Source organism: Clinocottus analis, unplaced genomic scaffold (assembly GCF_023055335.1).
Source record: "Clinocottus analis isolate CAN_PGR_092001 unplaced genomic scaffold, fCliAna1.0.p SCAF_9, whole genome shotgun sequence".
Taxonomy (NCBI): domain Eukaryota; kingdom Metazoa; phylum Chordata; class Actinopteri; order Perciformes; family Cottidae; genus Clinocottus; species Clinocottus analis.
The window spans coordinates 21,565,385-21,589,472 of record NW_027176251.1 but is presented as its reverse complement, the minus strand read 5'-3'; the positions used below and the strand labels follow the sequence as shown (position 1 = coordinate 21,589,472).

Here is a 24,088-nt window from a genome sequence, read left to right as displayed (position 1 = left end):
GAGGCCAGCAGAGGAGGTGGAGCAAGAGGGCTGGGAAGAGGCGCTTGGCCGCGAAGAAGGGAAGAAGGGTCCTTCCTGTTGAGGCCAGAGAGCTCCTCCGCGGGGCGGACGGAACATGGCGGAGCATCACCCGGTCTCCGACAACAAGCACAAATCCTCGCTGAACTCCGGAGCGTCGCACTCGGGGAACGGACGCAGCAGCGCGGTGGCGGAGCGAGGCAGCGCCGCCGGGCAGGAGGCGGCCGCGGCGGCGCTGGAGGCGGGCGCAGCGGCGGGGCTGGCCGGCCTGTCGCAGCCGGCCGGCTGGCAGTCGCTGCTGTCCTTCACCATCCTGTTCCTGGCCTGGCTGGCCGGCTTCAGCGCGCGGCTCTTCGCTGTCATCCGCTTCGAGAGCATCATCCACGAGTTTGACCCCTGGTGAGTGTGGTCTGCACGCACGCGCATATACACGTACACGCGCAGGCAGCAGAGGTTGCTCCACATGAAGCCTCGATGTGTCAGCTGAAGGTCTGTCACGCGCCTTCATTCAAACACACACACGCGCGCAGCAAAGACGTCGAGCTTTTTTTTAAGGTTTCAAACTGTTACTTACGTGTTGTGTAAGTAACAGTTTGTGTGTGTGTGTGTGTGTGTGTGTGTGTGTGTGTATCTTGTAGTGATTTGAGAAGCACCGCCCACTCCTCTGTGGTTCTGTAACACGTGACGTGACGCTGCGCGTCTGTTGTGAAGTGCAACATTGTAGCAGCAGTTGAGAAGGGGGAGGAGTCACAGGGTCACAGGGTCACAGGGTCACAGCAGCGTGAAGAGGACAATGGAGACCAGGCTGGATCAGAAGGAGTCCCTCTGGCAGAGCTGACCCTGGTCTCTCTGGTCAGAGCGTCTCTGAGGCCTCAGTGGCCCTCTGGCTGCTCCCTGCACACCGGCGCTGTCACAAGGGCGAGTGTGAGGTGAAACCAGGTGTTTGTCTCCACACTTGTGGCCCCTCGCTCTGAGGGACAACGTGCAGCCGTCAGGTTCGTCGTAGGGCGCGAGGAGCGAGCCGTTTGACTTCTGAAGCTCCACATGTGGCCGATGCGGGTCGTCCTGTTGGTTGGTTGTGCGTTAGTCTTTGGCCCGCTCTGGTTAATGTTCACCGGGCTGGACTCTGGACTCTGGACCCTGGACCGGCCCGCTCTCTGGAAGGAGCCTTTGTTCCTCACCTGGAGGTCGTGTAGCGTTCAGGAGATTAAGCACAGAGTCAGTTTGCAGCATCTCCTGTTGGAAGACGTTCCCTCGCCATGTTTCTGTCTCCTCATCTTCTAACAGAGCAGCTCCCTGCAGAGCCTCCCGTTCCTCCTCTTCCTCTCCCTGTGTTTGATGAAGAGGCCTGTTCCTCCTCTTCCTCTCCCTGTGTTTGATGAAGAGTCCTGTTCCTCTTCCTCTCCCTGTGTTTGATGAAGAGTCCTGTTCCTCTTCCTCTCCCTGTGTGTTTGATGAAGAGGCCTGTTCCTCTTCCTCTCTCTGTGTGTTTGATGAAGAGTCCTGTTCCTCTTCCTCTCTCTGTGTGTTTGATGAAGAGGCCTGTTCCTCCTCTTCCTCTCCCTGTGTGTTTGATGAAGAGTCCTGTTCCTCTTCCTCTCTCTGTGTGTTTGATGAAGAGTCCTGTTCCTCTTCCTCTCTCTGTGTGTTTGATGAAGAGGCCTGTTCCTCCTCTTCCTCTCTCTGTGTGTTTGATGAAGAGTCCTGTTCCTCTTCCTCTCTCTGTGTGTTTGATGAAGAGTCCTGTTCCTCTTCCTCTCTCTGTGTGTTTGATGAAGAGGCCCGTTCCTCCTCTTCCTCTCCCTGTGTGTTTGATGAAGAGGCCCGTTCCTCCTCTTCCTCTCCCTGTGTTTGATGAAGATGATGAAGGGTCCAGTGAAAGCCCAGCTGGTCCTCACGGTGCCGTCGTCACCACCAGTCTGAGCAGCTCACTGCTTTGAAGCAACATTTTACACTTTTATACTTCAAAGTTCCTCCATGGCTCCTCTGTGTTGTGTGTTGTGTCTCTGTGTTGTGTCTCTGTGTTGTGTGTCTGTGTTGTGTGTGTCTCTTGTGGTGATTTGAGAAACGTACTGTACGATGAACTTGAACAAAACACCTGATTGATTTCTAAAAGTATGATGTGCAAAGAGAAATCGTCTAAAGCAATAGTTGCAGGTTGTTGTGTCACAGAGCAATAGTTGCAGGTTGTTGTGTCACAGAGCAATAGTTGCAGGTTGTTGTGTCACAGAGCAATAGTTGTCAGGTTGTTGTGTCACAGAGCAATAGTTGTCAGGTTGTTGTGTCACAGAGCAATAGTTGTCAGGTTGTTGTGTCACAGAGCAATAGTTGCAGGTTGTTGTGTCACACAGCAATAGTTGTCAGGTTGTTGTGTCACACAGCAATAGTTGCAGGTTGTTGTGTCACAGAGCAATAGTTGCAGGTTGTTGTGTCACAGAGCAATAGTTGTCAGCTTGTTGTGTCACAGAGCAATAGTTGTCAGGTTGTTGTGTCACAGAGCAATAGTTGCAGGTTGTTGTGTCACACAGCAATAGTTGTCAGCTTGTTGTGTCAGAGCAATAGTTGTCAGGTTGTTGTGTCACAGAGCAATAGTTGCAGGTTGTTGTGTCACAGAGCAATAGTTGCAGGTTGTTGTGTCACACAGCAATAGTTGCAGGTTGTTGTGTCACAGAGCAATAGTTGCAGGTTGTTGTGTCACAGAGCAATAGTTGTCAGGTTGTTGTGTCACAGAGCAATAGTTGCAGGTTGTTGTGTCACAGAGCAATAGTTGCAGGTTGTTGTGTCACACAGCAATAGTTGCAGGTTGTTGTGTCACAGAGCAATAGTTGTTGTCTCACTTTGAGCTGTGTGACTAACCGGTGAGTCGATCAGACAGAATATTGATCTCCAGATGCCGTGATAGTCGAGTCAGCGTTGAATCCAGTTTTCATCTTCTCGGTGACGGAGATCTCCTGTTTCATTCCACATGAAACTGAATATGTCAGAATAAGATAATGCCACTGCAGGACCGCACGTGACAGTCAACAGGTTCTGTTATTCTTTTGGTTGTGTGGTTTTGTTTAATTTGCTTCCTTTGTGTCTTTTTGACTTTTTTCACTATTCTGCTTCAGAATGAATAGTTCATTTCTTTGAAAGAGTTGCATCATTGTGCTGTGTTGTTACATCAGTGGCATGAAATGATCTCAGAACTACAATAACGTTGTTGTTTGCGTGAAGTCTGGGACAATAAGCCCACAGTGTGCTGGTGATGAGCTGTGTGTGTCTGTGTGTGTGACGGCAGCAGGGTGAAGGCAGACGAGGCGCTCCGAGAGGTCGTGTGATCCGACCCGGGCTGCGCTCGTGTCTGAGTCGAGATGCAGTCGCTCCTCTGCACCTCCCTGAGAGGGAAAAGGTGCCTTCAGGAAGAGGAGGAGGAAGAGGAGGAGGAGGAGGAGCAGAAGGAGGAGGAGCAGGAGGAGGAGGAGGAGGAGGAGGAGGAGGAGGAGGAGGAGGAGGAGGAGGAGGAGGAGGAGGAGGAGGAGGAGGAGGAGGAGGAGGAGGAGGAGTGAAAGTGCCTGCTTGAGTCAGAATAGGGACGTAGATCCTACATTTGGTCTCGCTGGCTTCGCCTTCAGCGCCTCGTCTGGTTCTCTGTGCCTCGTCCTCGCTGCTGTGAGGTCATCGCTGGAGGCCGTGAGTCAGAGTCCTGTTCTCTTCTCAGCTGTAGGAGACAGGAAACAACTGGATCCAGGTCAGCGGTGCAACGCCGGGCCATTAGGGCCTTCAGCGGGGCACCGCTCGGGTCAAAGGGGTCGTGACCGTCTGCTGGCGGACGCCTGAACCCGATGGCCACGGCGAGCCGGACCGCCGCCGTGCTCTGGCGGTGTGGTGATGATGGTTTCCTTGATGGTTTCCTGCAACGAACCGGTCTTCCTGCGGCGTCGCATGTGGAGCCGAGTCCAGGTTGTGCTGCTGCATCGCTGCAGTAACAGTCTCCTCTCTCCGCCTGCAGCTGCTGGACCGACGCCCACCGTCCTCATGGAAACAACATGTCATGCGCTCACATTTGAGACGCTCCATGCTGACCTCAGAGTGAAGACCCGCTGTGTTCCTGTCTGACTCAAACCAGCAAACACAGATTAGTTTTTCCCCCCAATTGTTGTTATTGTAAAATAGTTCTGAAATCTCATTCAGAGCAGCAGTGACAGTCGTGAATCATCAGAAGATGCTGTGATCACACCGAACACGCCGCTGTGAGGTCTTTTCTGACTGAAAGGTGATTGATGACAATGTGAAAGTAGCTGTGATTGCAGGGCTCCAGCAGGCGTCTGCAGCCTTCCTGCAACACGCCTCTGTGCTGTGGCAGCAGCGTGGTGCTGATGGAGCCGGCGTGGAGGTGTTTGTTACTGACGCATCAGTAAAGGCTTGTTCAGAACACTTCAGAGCGCTGAAGCCCACTTCTGTCACAGTCATGTGTTTCCCCCAGGAAATCCTCCACGTGGAAGATCTCTTTCTTCATCTTACATAACACACATTCTAGTTTTTCATTACGCAACATCCAGGAAGGAGATGAGTCACGCTTCATTCACATGGGCAGGAACGACTTCACCCTTTACACATGTAGAGGAGATGAGGGGACAGGAAGAGAGTGTGTGTGTGTGTGTGTGTGTGTGTGTGTGTGTGTGTGTGTGTGTGTTTACATAAATGCGGCTGCGTCATTAAAGGACAGTGCATGCAGACATCAAGCAGAGCAGTCACATGTAGTCCTGGAGGTTCATCTCCTTCACTACGCTGGAGTCCTGACGAAAACCATGCGATCTTTTTCTGACATCTGCTGAAGATGTCTTCTTTTGCTGGCTCGTGTCACACCACTTCTACCAGTCGCTCGCCGTGTGGAGGCCACGCCCCTCCAGCGGCGGCCGTTAGAGCAGAACTATAGTCTGCATGTGAGAGGTGTAAAAGTCATCGTGACGTTGGTTTGTGGACTAAAGGCATGTTTTTTTTTCACAACTTAATTAACAGAAATCACCACATCTGGAATGTAGAAGAGTGACGTAGAGATGTCCACCTGTCAATCACCTTGTAGCCCCGCCCTAAAGCATTGCCCGAATGCTTTATGGTCTGTTTGACTCTAGATGAACATCATGTTGTATAGAAGAAGACCTGAAACTACAGGAAGCAGCTGCTTGTCCTTCTGCGTGCAGGAAACGACCTCAAACCCAAAGTTCTCCATGGTGTCAGGAACCGGGCCCACGGCCATGACACACACACACACACACACACACACACACACACACACACACACACACACACACAGCAGGTTGAAAAGGTTCACTTTAACTTTCCCTCTCGGGAGAGCAGAGCTCCTGACGGCTGGCGTGTAGTGGTGGAGAGAGACTGAAGCTGAGGCCTTCACCTGCTGCCCACCTGCAGGACACGCCCACCTGCAGGACACGCCCACCTGCAGGACACGCCCACCTGCAGGACACGCCCACCTGCAGGACACGCACAGCAGGTGTCACACTGTGAAATGCCACACAGCGGTGAAAGCAGCGTGAACTGTATGTTTGATATTTTATCTAAAAAATGTGTTGGAAGGTTTCATGATTCAGAGAAACAGCTGCTGGACACACACTGCGTCACCAGAACAGCCCGGTTTGATTCTGGGACGAATACGCGTCCCTGACGGCCTGTTTCATGACTCGGCCTCTGACATAATGCAGATCGATGAGCGCTGTGGTAAGTTATGCTGCTCTGATGGTTCAGGCTTCTTTATTGCAGTAACACGATCGCGGTGAAGCGCTCCAGGACGAACGCGTTGGACAGTTTAGTTCTCGTGCAACACGGCGCCTCGGGATGACCCGTCTGCTCTCGGACGCCGTTGGATCCTCGCGGCGCTGCAGAGCTCCACCCTCGCGGCGCTCTCGTGCACACACACCTCTGAAGGCCAGTGGCTCGAGTCCCTTCGGCCAGCACGCTCCCTCCGTCAGTTCTGAGTGCAGCAAAACAGAGATGGAGCGTTGTCCACAAATAGCACGAGTAAAGAAGAGCCTGTGAGTGTCGTCGTTGGTTCATGAGGGAGAAGTATGAAGATGTTCCAGTTCATTTGTAGATGTGCATCTCTGACCCCGCCTCATGCTACCGCCATGCAAACGTTCCTCATCAGCCCCACCAGAGCGTTTAAAGAGTTGAGCAGCTTCGTTGTGCTCCTGCTGCGTCCCTGCAGGAGGTCTTCGGTCACGAGTGCCTCAGCATCTGCACTGCTGTCTTGTGGTGAGGCAGTTTGGATGTCAACACGCTATTATGTGACTTTCCTCATGATTTCTGATGTAGTAAAGATCTCAGAGTGCAGGCTGATTAGAAGCGATTGTTTTCTCCAAAGCTCCCTTTGGCCTCCACCGTGAGAGGGACTTCCTCTGTGGGGCTGGTGTTGATGCCTCGACAACGCTGGAGAGGATTTGAAGCTTAAAATGGAGTGAGTGTCCATCCTGAAGGAGTGTTTCTTTATGAGCGTCTCTTCTGGCAGCGCGCCTGCAGGCCGCCATCACTTCATGTTTCTGATCTCATGAAGACATGCACTGCTCTGCTGCACCTTCTCTCTCTGCACACACCACACACACATCACACACACACTACACACACATCACACACACACACCACACACATGTTCACAATTGTTTTCTTTTTGGAAAGTATCTATCTATCTATCTCTGACATCTGCTCTGTCATGAGAAATGTAGCTGGATGCTCCAATATATTTAAATCTATACAAAGAAATGGACGATACTGATGTGAAGGTTTAGTCAATGAAGAACCCTCAACTTAAACGGCAGCCACAGGGAACCCCTCTAGCACGCCATGTCTCTGAGAGGTACAACTACATCCACTTCCTGTCCACTAGTACCCTGTTCCCTCTCTAAGATGTGTCCTATTCATGAAGCCAGAAGAATGTGGCTAGTTTAGCTTGTTTAGGTGTTTAGGAGCATAACTGTCATTACATCGTCCTCATGACTCCGTGTGAGTGTTCAATGAGCCCAGCATGCAGTGCGGCGGTCAGACGGCCCTCACGTCACGGCCAGTTGGGTCTCCAGAGCGATGGTGAGGAAGAGCGACGAGGCCGATCCAGACAAGTAGAGCCTCCCAGAGCAGCCGAGTTCAACGGGAGGAAACTCCAGATGATCCTCCTCCTGACAAACCTGGTCCTCAAGATCCACATGAACGAGCAGTTAAAGGAATTGACTACGCAGCACACCTCCCGTCAAGAACCGTTGTTGCTCTGATTACATTTACAAACAAAGCCAGACATTATCATAATGGCCCCGCCTTCTTTTCACAGCTGATTAATGTTTTAATGCGACAGCAGAGTCTCTGAGGCGGTCTCTGATAAATATTCATCAGGATTTACACATTCTGTCCCAGTTTGATAAGTGACACAGAAAGAAGACAAAAGAGCTCGTTTGACTGGTGTTGCATCGCTATTCCTGCAGAGAATTATTAGTGGAAAGATATCTCGTTATTACTGACCTTTCTACTGACGCATCGCTAGACTTCACCTAGTGCCAGACCTCCGTCTGAGAGACTATACCAACGCTGAGGCTCCTAAACCTGCACCCAGTCCTCTGGTTGTATAGAAGTCTTCATGTGTTGAAGCTGCATTCTCTCTCCTGACCACCAGGGGGCGACTCCTCTGGTTGTATAGAAGTCTATGCTTCATGTGTTAAAGCTGCATTCTCTCTCCTGACCACCAGGGGGCGACTCCTCTGGTTGTATAGAAGTCTATGCTTCATGTGTTAAAGCTGCATTCTCTCTCCTGACCACCAGGGGGCGACTCCTCTGGTTGTATAGAAGTCTATATAAAAGACTTTACACCTCTTGATGTATTCCTTCAGTGTCAAACAGACCATAATAAGGGGACGCTTTAGGGCAGGGCTCCAGGGTGATTGACGGCTCTCTACTTCAACGTCGACCAGTCTGGGACTTGTCTATGTTTTCCTCTTGTAACTTTACCCTTTACCAGTTTAGTGCGAGTTCATGAACATGTCAGTGCTCTGTTGTCATCCCCCTCCATCTCCTTCCATCCCCCTCCATCTCCCCTCCACCTCTCCCTCCACCTCTCCCTCCATCTCCCCTCCATCTCTCCCTCCATCTCCCTCCATCTCCTTCCATCCCCCCTCCATCTTCTTCCACTTCTGCCTCCATCTCCCTCTCGTTCTCTCTCAGGTCTTCACTGTGTCTCCTCTTCCAGCCATTAGGCTGCTGCTGGTTGCCAGTTGCATTAGCCAGAGTGCACAGTGTTCCTCTTTGATGTAACCCAGGCAGTCCCTGGTGTGTCTCTCCCCCCCCCCCCCCCCTCCTTCGTATGCTTCTTCTTGCTCCGTGTCATGTGTTTGAGGCGTGTGCACGTGAGCCTGTCTGTGTGGACCTGTGGGGTGTTGGTGGAGGACAGCAGTCTGGCTGATGGAGAGACCAGAGGCTCACAGTCAGGATCTCATCTGGTTCCTGATGCTGCTGGTGGTCTGAGCTCCTCTCAGGTCCGTCCAATAGAAGGATTCTGCTTCAAATGAAATCCCAATAAATAAATCTTTGTCAATCAAGCTCTTGTTTAAAGTCGTCCATGTGGTTCTTTTCTCTTCTTTCAATGAAGAAATGCTCTTTAGTGCACGTTGTTGTCCATGCCGGTCCAAGTGAAGCGCCGCCCACGAGCCCCTGGGCCGCGAGCCCCTGGGCCGCGAGCCCCTGGGCCGCGAGCCCCTGGGCCGCGAGCCCCTGGGCCGCGAGCCCCTGGGCCGCGAGCCCCTGGGCCGCGAGCCCCTGGGCCGCGAGCCCCTGGGCCGCGAGCCGGCTACGACTTCCTGTTTCAGCTAAGAGCCAAACGACAAGTAGAGCAGCCCGCCTCATGGAAACACGCTGCCTCCTCCACAGATGGAACCATGACCTCTAGTTTGAGAAGCAGAGCTCCTCAGTGACAAACTGCTCTACTTGCTCCATGCATTGGCATGTTCTCCCCAGTTGGACCTGGTGTGCCCACATGGACCTCCATGCTCCATACTGGGAACGCTTATGCTTTGAACTCTGACTCCATCAGTTTCAATGGCCTTTTAGTACAAGGACGCATACAGCAGCAAGCAGTCCACCTCTGCAGCTCTCAGGAGAGAGAGGAGGATGCTGATGGAGAGGAAGAGCAGCAGAGATGCTGATGAAGAGGAAGAGCAGCAGAGATGCTGATGGAGAGGAAGAGCAGCAGTGATGCTGATGAAGAGGAAGAGCAGCAGAGATGCTGATGGAGAGGAAGAGCAGCAGTGATGCTGATGAAGAGGAAGAGCAGCAGTGATGCTGATGGAGAGGAAGAGCAGCAGAGATGCTGATGGAGAGGAAGAGCAGCAGAGATGCTGATGGAGAGGAAGAGCAGCAGAGATGCTGATGGAGAGGAAGAGCAGCAGAGATGCTGATGGAAAGGAAGAGCAGCAGAGATGCTGATGGAGAGGAAGAGCAGCAGAGATGCTCACGTGTAACACGGGAAGCGAGCAGGTTGTGGATGTCTCACCTTTTTACACACACACACACACACACAGCTAAGCCTTCACATTGTTCTTACTCTTTGCTGCCGTCATGGTATGATCCTTGATTCCTTTCCTCGCCTCGGGGGCCGAGGAAGAGACGCTAGGAGGAAGGAGTCAAAGGAGACGAGCTCTCATCCAGGTTGTCGTTTTAAATGTGAACTCGTCAGCTTTCCATCCTCGCTCCTGCAGGACGCCTCCTGGCTGCTCATGGAGCCTTCACAGACCTAAAGGATGGAGCGCTGAGGGGTTTCTAGGTCACAAGCCGGAGGAGCGAGGAGCCACCAGTGAGGAGTTGCTGTGAACTTTGAGTTCCTCCTCCTGGTAGGAGCAGGCTCATAACGCGCCTTGGACTGGATGCTCATAACCCACTCTGACTTACTGGGTGAGTAACGGCATCGAGCCACCGGCTAAACGGAGGTCGATGTTGTGCGGTGGCCCGCCAGCGCGTCTCCTGCCGGTCAGGCCGAGCAGTGAGCCGTGTTCAGGTCTGAAGCAGACGCAGCGCTGTGATCACCAGCAGAGGTTATGTTTAAGTGATGAGCTGCATCTTTATTTCATGATGCGCATGCAGCACATTGTGGGAGCAAAGAGCTGCAAAGAGCACCACGTGACGCCGGGAGGTTACTGGACCCACGCAGCACTAGTTACTGGTTACCAGAGCCACACAGCGGGTAGTTGCATGCGTGTAGGTCTCTCTCTCTCTCTCTCTGGTCTCTCTCTCTCTCTCTGGCTCGCCCTCGGCTGTGTGAACAGCATCGTTCCTCAGCAGCGGCTCGGCCTCGTCTGCGCTGCATCTTGAGAGAGAGGCGTGTGGAGCAGCTGGTGGCAGCGAGCAGAGCGTCTCAGTGAAGAAGCATCATGGCTGCAGAGGCTGAGGGCTGCTAATGCTAATGCTGCTAATGCTAATGCTGCTAATGCTAATGGTGCTGATGCTCTGCTGGCCGACCAGCAACCGAGTCCTGCACTCTCGATCGAGGCTGTTATGTAAAGGCTTCCTTTCTTATTCCTGGAAGCAGAAGTGGTGAGACGGGTTGCTTCCTTTATTTCTGGCCTGTGCAGCCGCCGGCTTTCCCCACAGAGCATCTCCCCACAGAGCATCTCCCCACAGAGCATCTCCACACAGAGCATCTCCCCACAGAGCATTTCCACGGAGCATCTCCCCCACAGAGCATTTCCACACAGAGCATCTCCACACAGAGCATCTCCCCACAGAGCATCTCCACACAGAGCATCTCCCCACAGAGCATTTCCACGGAGCATTTTCACACAGAGCATCTCCCCACAGAGCATTTCCACGGAGCATCTCCCCACAGAGCATCTCCCACAGAGCATTTCCACACAGAGCATCTCCCCACGGAGCATCTCCCCACAGAGCATCTCCCCACGGAGCATCTCCCCACGGAGCATCTCCACACAGAGCATCTCCCCTCAGAGCATTTCCCCACAGAGCATTTCCCCACAGAGCATCTCCCCACAGAGCATCTCCACACAGAGCATCTCCACACAGAGCGTTTCCACGGAGCATCTCCCCCACAGAGCATTTCCACACAGAGCATTTCCACGGAGCATCTCCCCACAGAGCATCTCCCCACAGAGCATCTCCCACAGAGCATTTCCCCACGGAGCATCTCCCCTCAGAGCATCCCCCCTCAGAGCATCTCCCCTCAGAGCATCCCCCCTCAGAGCATCCCCCCTCAGAGCATCTCCCCACAGAGCATCTCCCCACGGAGCATCTCCCCACGGAGCATCCCCCCTCAGAGCCCGGCTGGAGCCCAGTAGAAGAAGCCGTGGACCGGCACACACACACCCACACACACACACACATGGGTCTCTAGAGGTGCACACACACACACGTGTTTCTAGAGGTGCACACACACACACACACAGGTGTGTTTCTAGAGGGCCTTCAGGCCCACTAACACCCAGCAGGTGGGTCAGCGGGCCGCCTGCATCAGGCTCCTCCTCCTCCTGCATCAGGCTCCTCCTCTTCCTGCATCAGGCTCCTCCTCTTCCTGCATCAGGCTCCTCCTCCTGCATCAGGCTCCTCCTCCTGCATCAGGCTCCTCCTCCTGCATCAGGCTCCTCCTCCTGCATCAAGCTCCTCTTCCTGCATCAGGCTCCTCCTCCTGCATCAGGCTCCTCCTCCTGCATCAAGCTCCTCCTCCTGCATCAAGCTCCTCCTCCTCCTGCATCAGGCTCCTCCTACTCCTGCATCAGGCTCCTCCTACTCCTGCATCAGGCTCCTCCTGCATCAGGCTCCTCCTCCTCCTGCATCAGGCTCCTCCTCCTCCTGCATCAGGCTCCTCCTCCTCAGAGGCTCATTGGACCAGACGAGCCTCCACCTGAGCGTCTCCGCCCACGGCGTGAACTCCCTTTGCAGAGGGCGCGGTGTTTTTCCTGTTAGCCAATCAGAGCAGACTGGGCGGGGTCTTAAAGAGACATTAATATAGATGTTTTGAATAATTAATTATAATTGTTATATCTTGTTTCTTCTCCGTTCTGTGGCGTTCACTCACGTTCCTCCATCTGAAGCACGGCGCTGAAGCAACCAGTGCGGATTCTCTCTTGTTACTGGTGCAGTTTGACCTCTGGTCGCTCTGGTCGCTCCGTAGAGCACAGCGCTGCATGCGACCAGCAGGATGAATGATACTGCGGCCGGATTCAGGATTTATCTTTGTAGTTACAGTGAAAGAAGCTGAAATCTGGACAGTGACGTAGATTCATCAAACACAAACCAACCCTGGGTTAAGATGATGATGATGATGATGATGATGACGACGACGACGACGACGACGACGACGACGACGACAGCATGCTCAACACGTTCCCTCTGACCGGGCCTGTCTGACCTCTCTCTCTTCCTCCCTCTCTCTCTTCCTCCCTCTCTCTCTTTCTCTCTCTGTCTTCCTCCATCTCTCTCTCTCTGTCTCTGTCTCTCTCTCTCTCTCTTCCTCCCTCTCTCTCTTTCTCTCTCTGTCTCTGTCTCTCTCTGTCTCTGTCTCTCTCTCTCTCTCTCTCTCTCTCTCTCTCCAGGTTTAACTACAGGGCGACTCACCACCTCACCACTAACGGCTTCTACGAGTTCCTCAACTGGTTTGATGAGAGAGCCTGGTACCCTCTGGGGAGGATCGTCGGGGGCACGGTGAGTGTGTCTGTGTTGTGAGGCTGATTGTGTAGCTGTGTGTAGTTCTGGTGCTTCGTTCCTCACGAGTCACATCCCGGTGACGGTCGCTCAGCTCGCTGTCGAGGTCATGAGCGCTCATCTCCTTTGTGTTATCATCAAAGATGCAGCGCTGCGAGTGATCTCTATCTGGTAAACGCTTTCTTTGTTGTTGAAGTATCTCAAACTTAAGCTTTGTTTTTAGCTTCCGACGAAAGTGTTCAAGGACGGAAAGTTCAGTACCATGAGGATGTTTGTTTTTACTGCTTCTCTGGAGGATGAATGGTTCTATAGAAAACCTGCTGTGAGATGTGCTGAGCAAACCTCCACCTTAAAGCTCAGTCCACCTTAAGGCTCAGTCCACCTTAACACTCAGTCCACCTTAAAGCTCAGTCCACCTTAAGGCTCAGTCCACCTTAAAGCTCAGTCCACCTTAACACTCAGTCCACCTTAAAGCTCAGTCCACCTTAACACTCAGTCCACCTTAACGCTCAGTCCACCTTAACACTCAGTCTACCTTAAGGCTCAGTCCACCTTAAAGCTCAGTCCACCTTAAAGCTCAGTCCACCTTAAGGCTCAGTCCACCTTAAGGCTCAGTCCACCATAACACTCAGTCCACCTTAAAGCTCAGTCCACCTTAACACTCAGTCCACCTTAAGGCTCAGTCCACCTTAACACTCAGTCCACCTTAAGGCTCAGTCCACCTTAACGCTCAGTCCACCTTAACGCTCAGTCCACCTTAACGCTCAGTCCACCTTAAGGCTCAGTCCGCCTTAACGCTCAGTCCGCCTTAACGGTCAGTCCACCTTAACACTCAGTCCACCTTAAGGCTCAGTCCACCTTAACGCTCAGTCCACCTTAAGGCTCAGTCCACCTTAACGCTCAGTCCACCTTAAGGCTCAGTCCACCTTAACACTCAGCGCTGTGCCATCGGTGTCTGTGTTCGCTCTCGTACCTCCATCTGAGGAGCAACCTGTGCAGGTGATGAGCGGCTGGTAAAAGCTGTTGTTTATATATTCATGTGGTTGTTGTTTATATATTCATGTGGTTGTTGTTTATATATTCATGGGGTTGTTTATATATTCATGGAGTTGTTTATATATTCATGGGGTTGTTTATATATTCATTTATATATTGATCTCCTCATTCAAACAGTGGGTGATGTTTAAAGCAGCATCTTCAGCCGTACATTTCACCTGAGAGCAGAGATGAAAACCAGATGTTGTCGCTCACTTCCCTGCATTGCCCCCTCCCCCCTCCTTCTCCTGCCCCCCCTCCTCCTTCTCCTGCCCCTCCCCCCCCCCCCCCCCCTCTCCTCCAGGTGTACCCGGGCCTGATGGTGACGGCGGGCCTCATCCACTACGTGCTCAACCTGCTGCACATCACCGTCCACATCCGGGACGTGTGCGTGTTCCTGGCGCCGGTGTTCAGCGGCCTGACCTCCATCTCCACCTTCCTGCTCACCAGGGAGCTGTGGAACCAGGGGGCGGGGCTGCTGGCGGCCTGCTTCATCGCCATCGTGCCCGGCTACATCTCCCGCTCCGTGGCCGGCTCCTTCGACAACGAGGGCATCGCCATCTTCGCCCTGCAGTTCACCTACTACCTCTGGGTACGTACGAGCCGCCGCGCCCGGACGCCGCTCTCTCGGGAGGGGGCGGAGCCACGAGGTCTGTTAGCAGCGCAGCAGCAAGTGACGAGCAGCTTGAATTATCATCTAGAGACCCATCAATGTCAGCAACTTGTTCATGTGACAATGTTTCAGAGGTTTCGTTTGACGTCGTGTGGAACATAAGTGATATTTACTGCATCAAGTTGAATTAAACGTCTATGAACCCGGTGAAGGCCGTGGTGGAGGAAGGCCTGCTCAGTCATCCTCAGTGTTCGTTTCAGATGTTTCCAGATGTTAGGAGCAGGTCATCAACGTGCTGCTGGTCCAGAGGTTCCATTGTAGCTTAGAGTAGCTTAAAGCCCTGTTTCTATACTATAATACGTAATAACTCCCTCTGAATACATCCCACAGGACAGCGTGAGGCTCTTGTGATGCCTCCATACCCAACCCTTCATCCCTCGCCTCCTGCAATTTGATTGGCTCTGCTCCTCCAGCTATGAGCCGGTCCTCGTTAGGTCCTCGTTAGGTCCTCGTTAGGCCCTCGTTAGCTTCCCTTGTGCGAGGTAGAGGTGTGTGGGACGCGGTGTGTCGCGTTGTGCAGGTCAGGAACGAAGGAAACCTGACGACGACGTCAGAGAGTAAACAAGCCGCTCAGCTGCGTAGAAGCATGTGTGTATGTGTGAGCCTCTGAGAGTGTGTGTGTGTGTGTGTGTGTGTGTGTGTGTGTGTGTGTGTGTGTGTGTGTGTGTGTGTGTGTGTGTGTGTGTGCTGCTGCTCACTGTCCTCTGTCCCAACAGGTGAAGTCTGTGAAGACGGGATCTGTCTTCTGGTCCATCGGATGCTGCCTCTCCTATTTCTACATGGTGAGAACACACACACGCACACACGCACACACACACACACACACACACACCTTGATCGTCATTACATTATCTACGTATAGTACGATCTATAAATATACCATGTATGACCTCGATCAGCCTCTTGTCATCCAGGAAATCACTGTTTACAATGTTTACTGAGGAAATACATCAAGAGAGAAGTAGAGTCATTTATATAGACTTCTATACAACCAGAGGAGTCGCCCCCTGGTGGTCAGGAGAGAGAATGCAGCTTTAACACATGAAGCATAGACTTCTATACAACCAGAGGGGTCGCCCCCTGGTGGTCAGGAGAGAGAATGCAGCTTTAACACATGAAGCATAGACTTCTATACAACCAGAGGAGTCGCCCCCTGGTGGTCAGGAGAGAGAATGCAGCTTTAACACATGAAGCATAGACTTCTATACAACCAGAGGAGTCGCCCCCTGGTGGTCAGGAGAGAGAATGCAGCTTTAACACATGAAGCATAGACTTCTATACAACCAGAGGAGTCGCCCCCTGGTGGTCAGGAGAGAGAATGCAGCTTTAACACATGAAGCATAGACTTCTATACAACCAGAGGAGTCGCCCCCTGGTGGTCAGGAGAGAGAATGCAGCTTTAACACATGAAGCATAGACTTTTATACAACCAGAGGAGTCGCCCCCTGGTGGTCAGAAGAGAGAATGCAGCTCTAACACATGAAGCATAGGCTTCTATACAACCAGAGGAGTCGCCCCCTGGTGGTCAGGAGAGAGAATGCAGCTTTAACACATGAAGCATAGACTTCTATACAACCAGAGGAGTCGCCCCCTGGTGGTCAGAAGAGAGAATGCAGCTCTAACACATGAAGCATAGACTTCTATACAACCAGACGTTCATAACTGCTGCTGAAGCTCCAGATAACAGAACATTTCTTCATCCTCAGGTGTCGGCTTGGGGAGGTTACGTGTTCATCATCAACCTCATTCCCCTTCATGTATTCGTCCTGCTTCTGATGCAGCGCTTCAGTCGAAGGGTTTACATAGGTAAGACACACACACACACACACACACACACACACACACACACACACACACACACACACACTCTCTCCTTTCATGTGGACATGAATTCAAGGACACAAACAGATGAATTAAGGCCCGGGGACCAATTTCTTTCATTTGACATTCAGTGTAGCGCATCCAGGATAAACCGACAACGTAAAGGGCAGCAGCTACACACGCACACACACACACACACACACACACACTCTGTGTCTATTTTCTGTCCTTAGAAAAGACCCAAAGCACACACACATTCACGCGGGCGTGCTGACAGTAGTGTGTTGTTCATGTCTGCAGACTCACTGGTGATGAATATCAATCCACTGGTTGTTGTCTGTGATGAGTCGGTTACACAAACCGCTCAGGGTGGAACTGAGAGCAGCGAGGAGATGAAAGACATGCAGGAAGCAGGAAAAACATATTAAAGCTGTATTTCCTTCAAAGAGCTCCGTGAACTCACTGATCATGAGCTGCACACAAACCATTGTTCAGTCCAACCCGCCCGCTGTGAGCGCGTCGTGAGGAAGACGAGATGAGCAGGGCTGACCCGTGGATTCTTCGTCCTCAAACAGGCGACGTGAATAATTTAGTGTTGAGCTGACCCCCCCCCCCCCCCCCGTCTGGAGACAGCGCTCTGCCTGCAGCAGTGAGGTGCTTCAGAGCTGCACCGCTCGCTGCTCATCATGAAGCCTCGTCCTGGGTTCCTCCTCCACGCCTGACAGCACAAATACTGTAGTGAGGTCCGGCTGCTCGGCCTCATGGCCCTCAGAGTAACACAGAACCTGCTCTGCTGACGGAGCGACACATGGACCGACCAAAACACTTCACCCGATTGCTGACATTCATGTTTTAATACTTGTGGGTGCCTCTGGTGTTGATCTGCTCTTAACGTCTCCTTCCTTCCTCCTCCTGCAGCCTACAGCACCTTCTTCATCATCGGCCTGGTCCTGTCCATGCAGATCCCCTTCGTGGGCTTCCAGCCCATCAGGACCAGTGAACACATGGCTGCAGCAGGTCAGTAACCAGTAACCAGTAACCAGAAACCAGTGGTGCAAAGGTTGGTGCTTTACTGGAGGGAATCCTCCTCCATGGAGGCTGAACTCTCCCGTGGAGAGCGGCAGGAGGAACATCGCTGCTCCAGGTGGACAGTGTGTTGAAGTGGTGTGTGTCTCTGCAGGCGTGTTCGTGCTGCTGCAGGTCTACGCCTTCCTGCAGTACCTGAAGGACCGGCTGACCCGCCAGGAGTTCCAGACGCTGTTCTTCCTGGGAGTCTCTGTGGCGGCCGGAGCGGTGTTCCTCTCCGTCATCTACCTGACCTACACAGGTGTGTTCACGCTGCTCTGCTCTTAGTGTGCTCCCAGTGGAGCGGACTGGTCCCAGTGGAGCGGACTGGTCCCAGTGGAGCGGACTGGTCCCAGTGGAGCGGACTGGTCCCAGTGGAGCGGGCTGGTCCCAGTGGAGCGGACTGGTCCCAGTGGAGCGGACTGGTCCCACCACTGAGAATGAGACTGCATGTAGACTTGAGATAAACTCCAGCGAGTGTTCATGGTGACCAGGAGCAGTGTGCGGCTCACGGATGTGTTTTAATGGTCACACACACACACATGTGCTGTGTGTGTGTGTTTGGATGAACTTGTGAACATGCTGTGTGTGTGTGTGTGTGTGTGTGTGTGTGTGTGTGTGTGTGTGTGTGTGTGTGTGTGTGTGTGTGTGTGTCTCCTCAGGCTACATCGCTCCGTGGAGCGGGCGCTTCTACTCCCTGTGGGACACCGGGTAAGTCCTCCAGCTCCTACCTCGTACTTGTACTCAGACAAAGTACTTAGAGCGGCGCTGAAGATGTAAGATCTGTATTCTGTACGGTGACACCTGTAGACCTGTGACACCTGTAGACATGTAGACCTGTAGACCTGTGAGACTGAAGCACCGCACACCTTTCTTTCTCCTACAAAGATGGTTTCCAGCTTCTGCTGGTTGATTCATTCCAACTTAAGTCCAACTTTTAACTCAGTTCATCATCTCATAAACACAAAGATTTAGAGATGTGTGTGTGTGTGTGTGTGTGTGTGTGTGTGTGTGCGTGTGCGTGTGTGACTCCTCATGTCGTCCTCAGCTATGCTAAGATCCACATCCCCATCATCGCCTCGGTGTCGGAGCACCAGCCCACCACCTGGGTGTCCTTCTTCTTCGACCTTCACATCCTGGTCTGCACCTTCCCAGCAGGCCTCTGGTTCTGCATCAAGAACATCAACGACGAGCGCGTCTTCGGTGAGTGCGCTGTGTGTTGCTGAAGGTCAGCCTCGTGTGGAGAGCAGCGCTGCAGCGTGAAGAGAATCATGAGTAAAGTCTTTAGAGCTCCGGGGGCAGAGAGCTGGTCATGCAGCGACATGGACCATGAGGTGCGCTTCAGGGCGGGGCTGACTGTGATTGACAGGTCGCTGCCGTGCGAGTGTGTGAGCGTCCGGTGTGATCTGGTGCCGCCAGCTGAACCTCCCGGTGTCTCCTCCGCAGTGGCCCTGTACGCCATCAGCGCCGTGTACTTTGCGGGTGTGATGGTGCGCCTCATGCTGACTCTCACCCCGGTGGTGTGCATGCTGTCGGCCGTGGCCTTCTCCAGCGTCTTCGAGCACTACCTGGGAGACGACCTGAAGAGGCAGAGCCCGCCGGCCGAGGACAGCAGCGACGAGGACGACCGCAAGAACGCCGGCAACCTCTACGACAAGGTGGGTCCAACCTCCAACGCACAACTCACACCTGCAGACAGGAACGCACAACTCACACCTGCAGACAGGAACGCACAACTCACACCTGCAGACAGGAACGCACAACTCACACCTGCAGACAGGAACGCACAACTTATACCTGCAGACAGGAACGCACAACTTATACCTGCAGACAGGAACGCACAACTCACACCTGCAGACAGGAACGCACAACTTATACCTGCAGACAGGAACGCACAACTTATACCTGCAGACAGGAACGCACAACTTATACCTGCAGACAGGAACGCACAACTTATACCTGCAGACAGGAACGCACAACTTATACCTGCAGACAGGAACGCACAACTTATACCTGCAGACAGGAACGCACAACTTATACCTCCTGTGGTTGTATAGAAGTCCATATATTAACACTGCATTTGCCTGTGGTTGTATAGAAGTCCATGTATTAACGCTGCATTCGCCTGTGGTTGTATAGAAGTCCATGTATTAACGCTGCATTCTCTTGTGGTTGTATAGAAGTCCATGTATTAACGCTGCATTCGCCTGTGGTTGTATAGAAGTCCATGTATTAACGCTGCATTCTCTTGTGGTTGTATAGAAGTCCATGTATTAACGCTGCATTCGCCTGTGGTTGTATAGAAGTCCATGTATTAACGCTGCAGTCTCCTGTGGTTGTATAGAAGTCCATGTATTGACGCTGCATTCGCCTGTGGTTGTATAGAAGTCCATGTATTAACGCTGCAGTCTCCTGTGGTTGTATAGAAGTCCATGTATTAACGCTGCAGTCTCCTGTGGTTGTATAGAAGTCCATGTAGCAGCTCTGCATTCGCCTGTGGTTGTATAGAAGTCCATGTATTAACGCTGCATTTGCCTGTGGTTGTATAGAAGTCCATGTATTAACGCTGCATTCTCCTGTGGTTGTATAGAAGTCCTTGTATTAACGCTGCCCCCCCTGCAGGCTGGGAAGGTGCGTAAACACGTGTCGGAGCAGGAGAAGGACGAGGAGGGTCTGGGCCCCAACATCAAGTCCATCGTCACCATGCTGATGCTGATGCTGCTCATGATGTTCGCGGTGCACTGCACGTGGGTCACCAGCAACGCCTACTCCAGCCCCAGCGTGGTGCTGGCCTCCTACAACAACGACGGGTGAGCGGAGGACACGCGGTGTGCTCGTCTGTGTGTCGTGGTGTGTGTAAACGCTGTGAGGGAGATGAAGACATGACATCATGCTCTAGATCTGTAATGAACTGTCACCACCAAGCAGAAGCTGCAGCTGCATGAGAAACCAGATCGGATGGGAAGCAGCAGCTAGCAAGCGCTCAGGGTTTAGGACCCGCTGATAGATCTGTCTGCTGGTCTCTGCTGCTGGCAGAAGTCTCAGATATGAAGTCACACAAACCTGCTCCTCCCTCACCACCTTCTCCTGCAGCTCCAGGAACATCCTGGACGACTTCCGGGAGGCTTACTACTGGCTGAGGCAGAACACGGACGAGCACGCCAGGGTGATGTCCTGGTGGGACTACGGCTACCAGATAGCGGGCATGGCCAACAGAACCACGCTGGTGGACAACAACACCTGGAACAACAGCCACATCGCGCTGGTGAGAGAACACACCTGTGAGGACGGCCCGGCGGGTCACACCTGCAGAACCAGAGCGACCAGAAGGCATCAGGCTTAAGCTCTGCTGGCTGCCTGCAGGGCAGCGCTCCACCTAGTGGCCGTAACGCTGCATCACACAACCTGCTGGTCTCCGCTGACCTCGAGCGACCTCCCGCAGGTGTAAACTCAGCTCGTCTCCCTGCAGGTGGGCAAAGCCATGTCGTCCAATGAGAGCGCGGCGTACGACATCATGAGGTCGCTGGACGTCGACTACGTGCTCATCATCTTCGGCGGCGTGATCGGATACTCAGGAGACGACATCAACAAGTTCCTGTGGATGGTGCGCATCGCTGAGGGGGAGCACCCCAGAGACATCAGAGTGAGACACACACACACACACACACACCCCAGAGACATCAGAGTGAGACACACACACACACACACACACCCCAGAGACATCAGAGTGAGAGACACACACACACACACACACACACACACACACACACACACACACCCCAGAGACATCAGAGTGAGACACACACACACACACACACACACACACACACCCCAGAGACATCAGAGTGAGACACACACACACACACACACACCCCAGAGACATCAGAGTGAGACACACACACACACACACACACCCCAGAGACATCAGAGTGAGAGACACACACACACACACACACACACACACACACACACACACACACCCCAGAGACATCAGAGTGAGACACACACACACACACACACACACACACACACCCCAGAGACATCAGAGTGAGACACACACACACACACACACACACACACACACACACACACACACACACACACACCCCAGAGACATCAGAGTGAGACACACACACACACACACACACACACACACACACACCCCAGAGACATCAGAGTGAGACACACACACACACACACACACACACACACACACACACACACACACACACCCCACAGAGACATCAGAGTGAGACACACACACACACACACACACACACACACACACACACACACACACACACCCCAGAGACATCAGAGTGAGACACACACACACACACACACACACACACACACACACACACACACACACCCCAGAGACATCAGAGTGAGACACACACACACACACACACACACACACACACACCCCAGAGACATCAGAGTGAGACACACACACACACACACACACACACACACACACCCCAGAGACATCAGAGTGAGACACACACACACACACACACACACACCCCAGAGACATCAGAGTGAGACACACACACACACACACACACACACCCCAGAGACATCAGAGTGAGACACACACACACACACACACCCCAGAGACATCAGAGTGAGAGACACACACACACACACACACACCAGAGACATCAGAGTGAGACACACACACACAGTAATGTTGTGTTGTGTGGTGTGGCGTGAGGTTGTGTTGTGAGGTTGTGTTGTGAGGTTGTGTTGTGTGGTTGCGTTGTGTGGTTGTGTCGTGTTGTGAGGTTGTGTTGTGGTTGTTGTGTGGTTGTTGTGTGTTGTATGGTTGTGTTGTGTTGTGTGGTTGTGTTATGTGGTTGCGTTGTGTGTTATGTTGTGTGGTTGTGTTGTGTTATGTGGTTGTGTGTTATGTTGTGTGGTTGTGTTGTGTTGTGTTGTGTGGTTGTGTTATGTGGTTGCGTTGTGTGGTTGTGTCGTGTTGTGAGGTTGTGTTGTGTGTTGTGGTTGTTGTGTGTTGTGTTGTGTTGTGTGGTTGTGTTGTGTGGTTGTGTTGTGTGGTTGCGTTATGTGGTTGTGTTGTGTTATGTTGTGTGGTTGTGAGGTTGTGTTGTGTGTTGTGGTTGTTGTGTGTTGTGTGGTTGTGTTGTGTTGTGTGGTTGTGTTGTGTGGTTGTGTTGTGTGGTTGTGTTGTGTTATGTTGTGTGGTTGTGTGGTTGTGTTGTGTGGTTGTGTTGTGTGGTTGTGTTATGTGGTAGCGTTGTGTGTCATGTTGTGTGGTTGTGAGGTTGTGTTGTGTTGTTGTGTGGTGGTTGTTGTCCTCACCGCTGCTGTCTCTGCAGGAGAGCGACTACTTCACCCCTCAGGGAGAGTTCCGGGTGGACAAAGCCGGCTCCCCGACGCTGCTCAACTGCCTCATGTACAAGATGTCGTACTACCGCTTTGGAGAGATGCAGGTGAGTGAACGGGCTGCGATCCCACGTTGTCACGGCGGGTTTGGACCCGGCGGGTTCGGACCCGGCGGTTCGGACCCGGCGGCTTCACCGTCGTCTTGCTTTCTGTTCAGCTGGACTTCCGGACGCCGCCGGGCTTCGACCGGACGCGCAACGCCGAGATCGGCAACAAGGACATCAAGCTGAAGCACCTGGAGGAGGCCTTCACCTCGGAGCACTGGCTGGTCAGGATCTACAAGGTGAAGAAGCAGGAGAACAGGGACCGCCTGGAGCACCTGCTGCGGGGCGCCGACCCCACCAAGCAGAAGTACACCTCCAAAAAGGTGAGAAGGAGCCGGCGGTTCTGGACCCTCGCGGGTCGGACACGGTGATGACGAGGTGTCCGTCAAGGTCAGGAAAAGAGGTCAGGAAGGTCGTTTCTAGACTGTCCAACGTGACCTCCTCACCTCCTTTCCTCACCACTTGTCCTTAAGCCGCGGGGTCCAGGATGACCCTGATCTTTGAAGCTTCATGTACTTCTGTGAGTCTTTCATGCTGGCGGTCAGAAGGTTTAGTGTGACTACATCTCACTCTGAGGCAGAAAGGTCCTTCTGTGTTGGTTCTCCGTGTTGGTACGGTGGCTCTTAGCGGTCAAACGGCTCAGAGCTGAGAATAATAAAATCAAATAACTTCTTCTGTGAATGGAGTTTAGCTTCTTTAATGTCTGTGTTTGTGTTCCTGCAGACGGCCAAGAGGAAGCGCGGCTACGTCAAGAACAAGCTCTCCCTGAAGAAGGGCAAGAAACTGACCAAGAAATCTTTATAGGACGTCGCTCACGCTGTGAGACGCCAGAGGAGACAAAAAAAATCTTTAAAACACACACAAAAAAACTTTCAACAAAAAAAAGAATCCACCGATGGAGATGAACACGGAGCAGCAGCTCAGCCGGACATGTGACCACCTCCAGGAGAATGTGGCCGCCGTCCAGCCGACCTTTGACCTGATGAGCGAGGTCAAGGTGAGGCCGTGGCTCGTCCCAGATGCACCCGACCGACCTTTGACCCGCTTTTCTTTTTGTACATGAATGTGCTCGCAGACGTCCTGAACGCGGGGGAGGAGCCTGGACTGCTGCAGAAACACCGCCTGTAGGGGGCGACAGAGAGCAGACCTGTCTCACACCGCCTGTAGGGGGCAGACCTGTCTCACACACAGCCTGTAGGGGGCAGACCTGTCTCACACAGCCTGTAGGGGGCAGACCTGTCTCACACACCGCTTGTAGGGGGCGACAGAGAGCAGACCTGTCTCACACACAGCTTGTAGGGGGCAGACCTGTCTCACACACAGCCTGTAGGGGGCAGACCTG

At 52.9% G+C, this 24,088-nt stretch overlaps 1 protein-coding gene across 1 annotated transcript; it reads left to right on the top strand.

The window, feature by feature from the left end:
- On the top strand, positions 1-24,088 carry LOC137781472 (dolichyl-diphosphooligosaccharide--protein glycosyltransferase subunit STT3B-like). Its single transcript, XM_068570246.1, has 16 exons — positions 1-417; positions 12,591-12,699; positions 14,039-14,326; positions 15,124-15,189; positions 16,114-16,213; positions 17,147-17,245; positions 17,409-17,555; positions 17,956-18,004; positions 18,342-18,496; positions 18,740-18,951; positions 19,916-20,103; positions 20,387-20,558; positions 20,763-20,936; positions 22,636-22,749; positions 22,860-23,069; positions 23,470-24,088. The coding sequence occupies exons 1-16, from the start codon at positions 116-118 to the stop codon at positions 23,548-23,550; spliced, it is 2,466 nt and encodes an 821-aa protein (XP_068426347.1). The 5' UTR covers positions 1-115; the 3' UTR covers positions 23,551-24,088.

Bases quoted from the DNA above. Each gene is read 5' to 3' on its own strand.
- LOC137781472 (XM_068570246.1), top strand. From the start codon at position 116: ATGGCGGAGCATCACCCGGTCTCCGACAACAAGCACAAATCCTCGCTG. The intron at 418-12,590 runs GTGAGTGTGGTC...CTCTCTCTCCAG, and splicing joins ATCCACGAGTTTGACCCCTG to GTTTAACTACAGGGCGACTC. The intron at 17,556-17,955 runs GTGTGTTCACGC...GTGTCTCCTCAG, and splicing joins CATCTACCTGACCTACACAG to GCTACATCGCTCCGTGGAGC.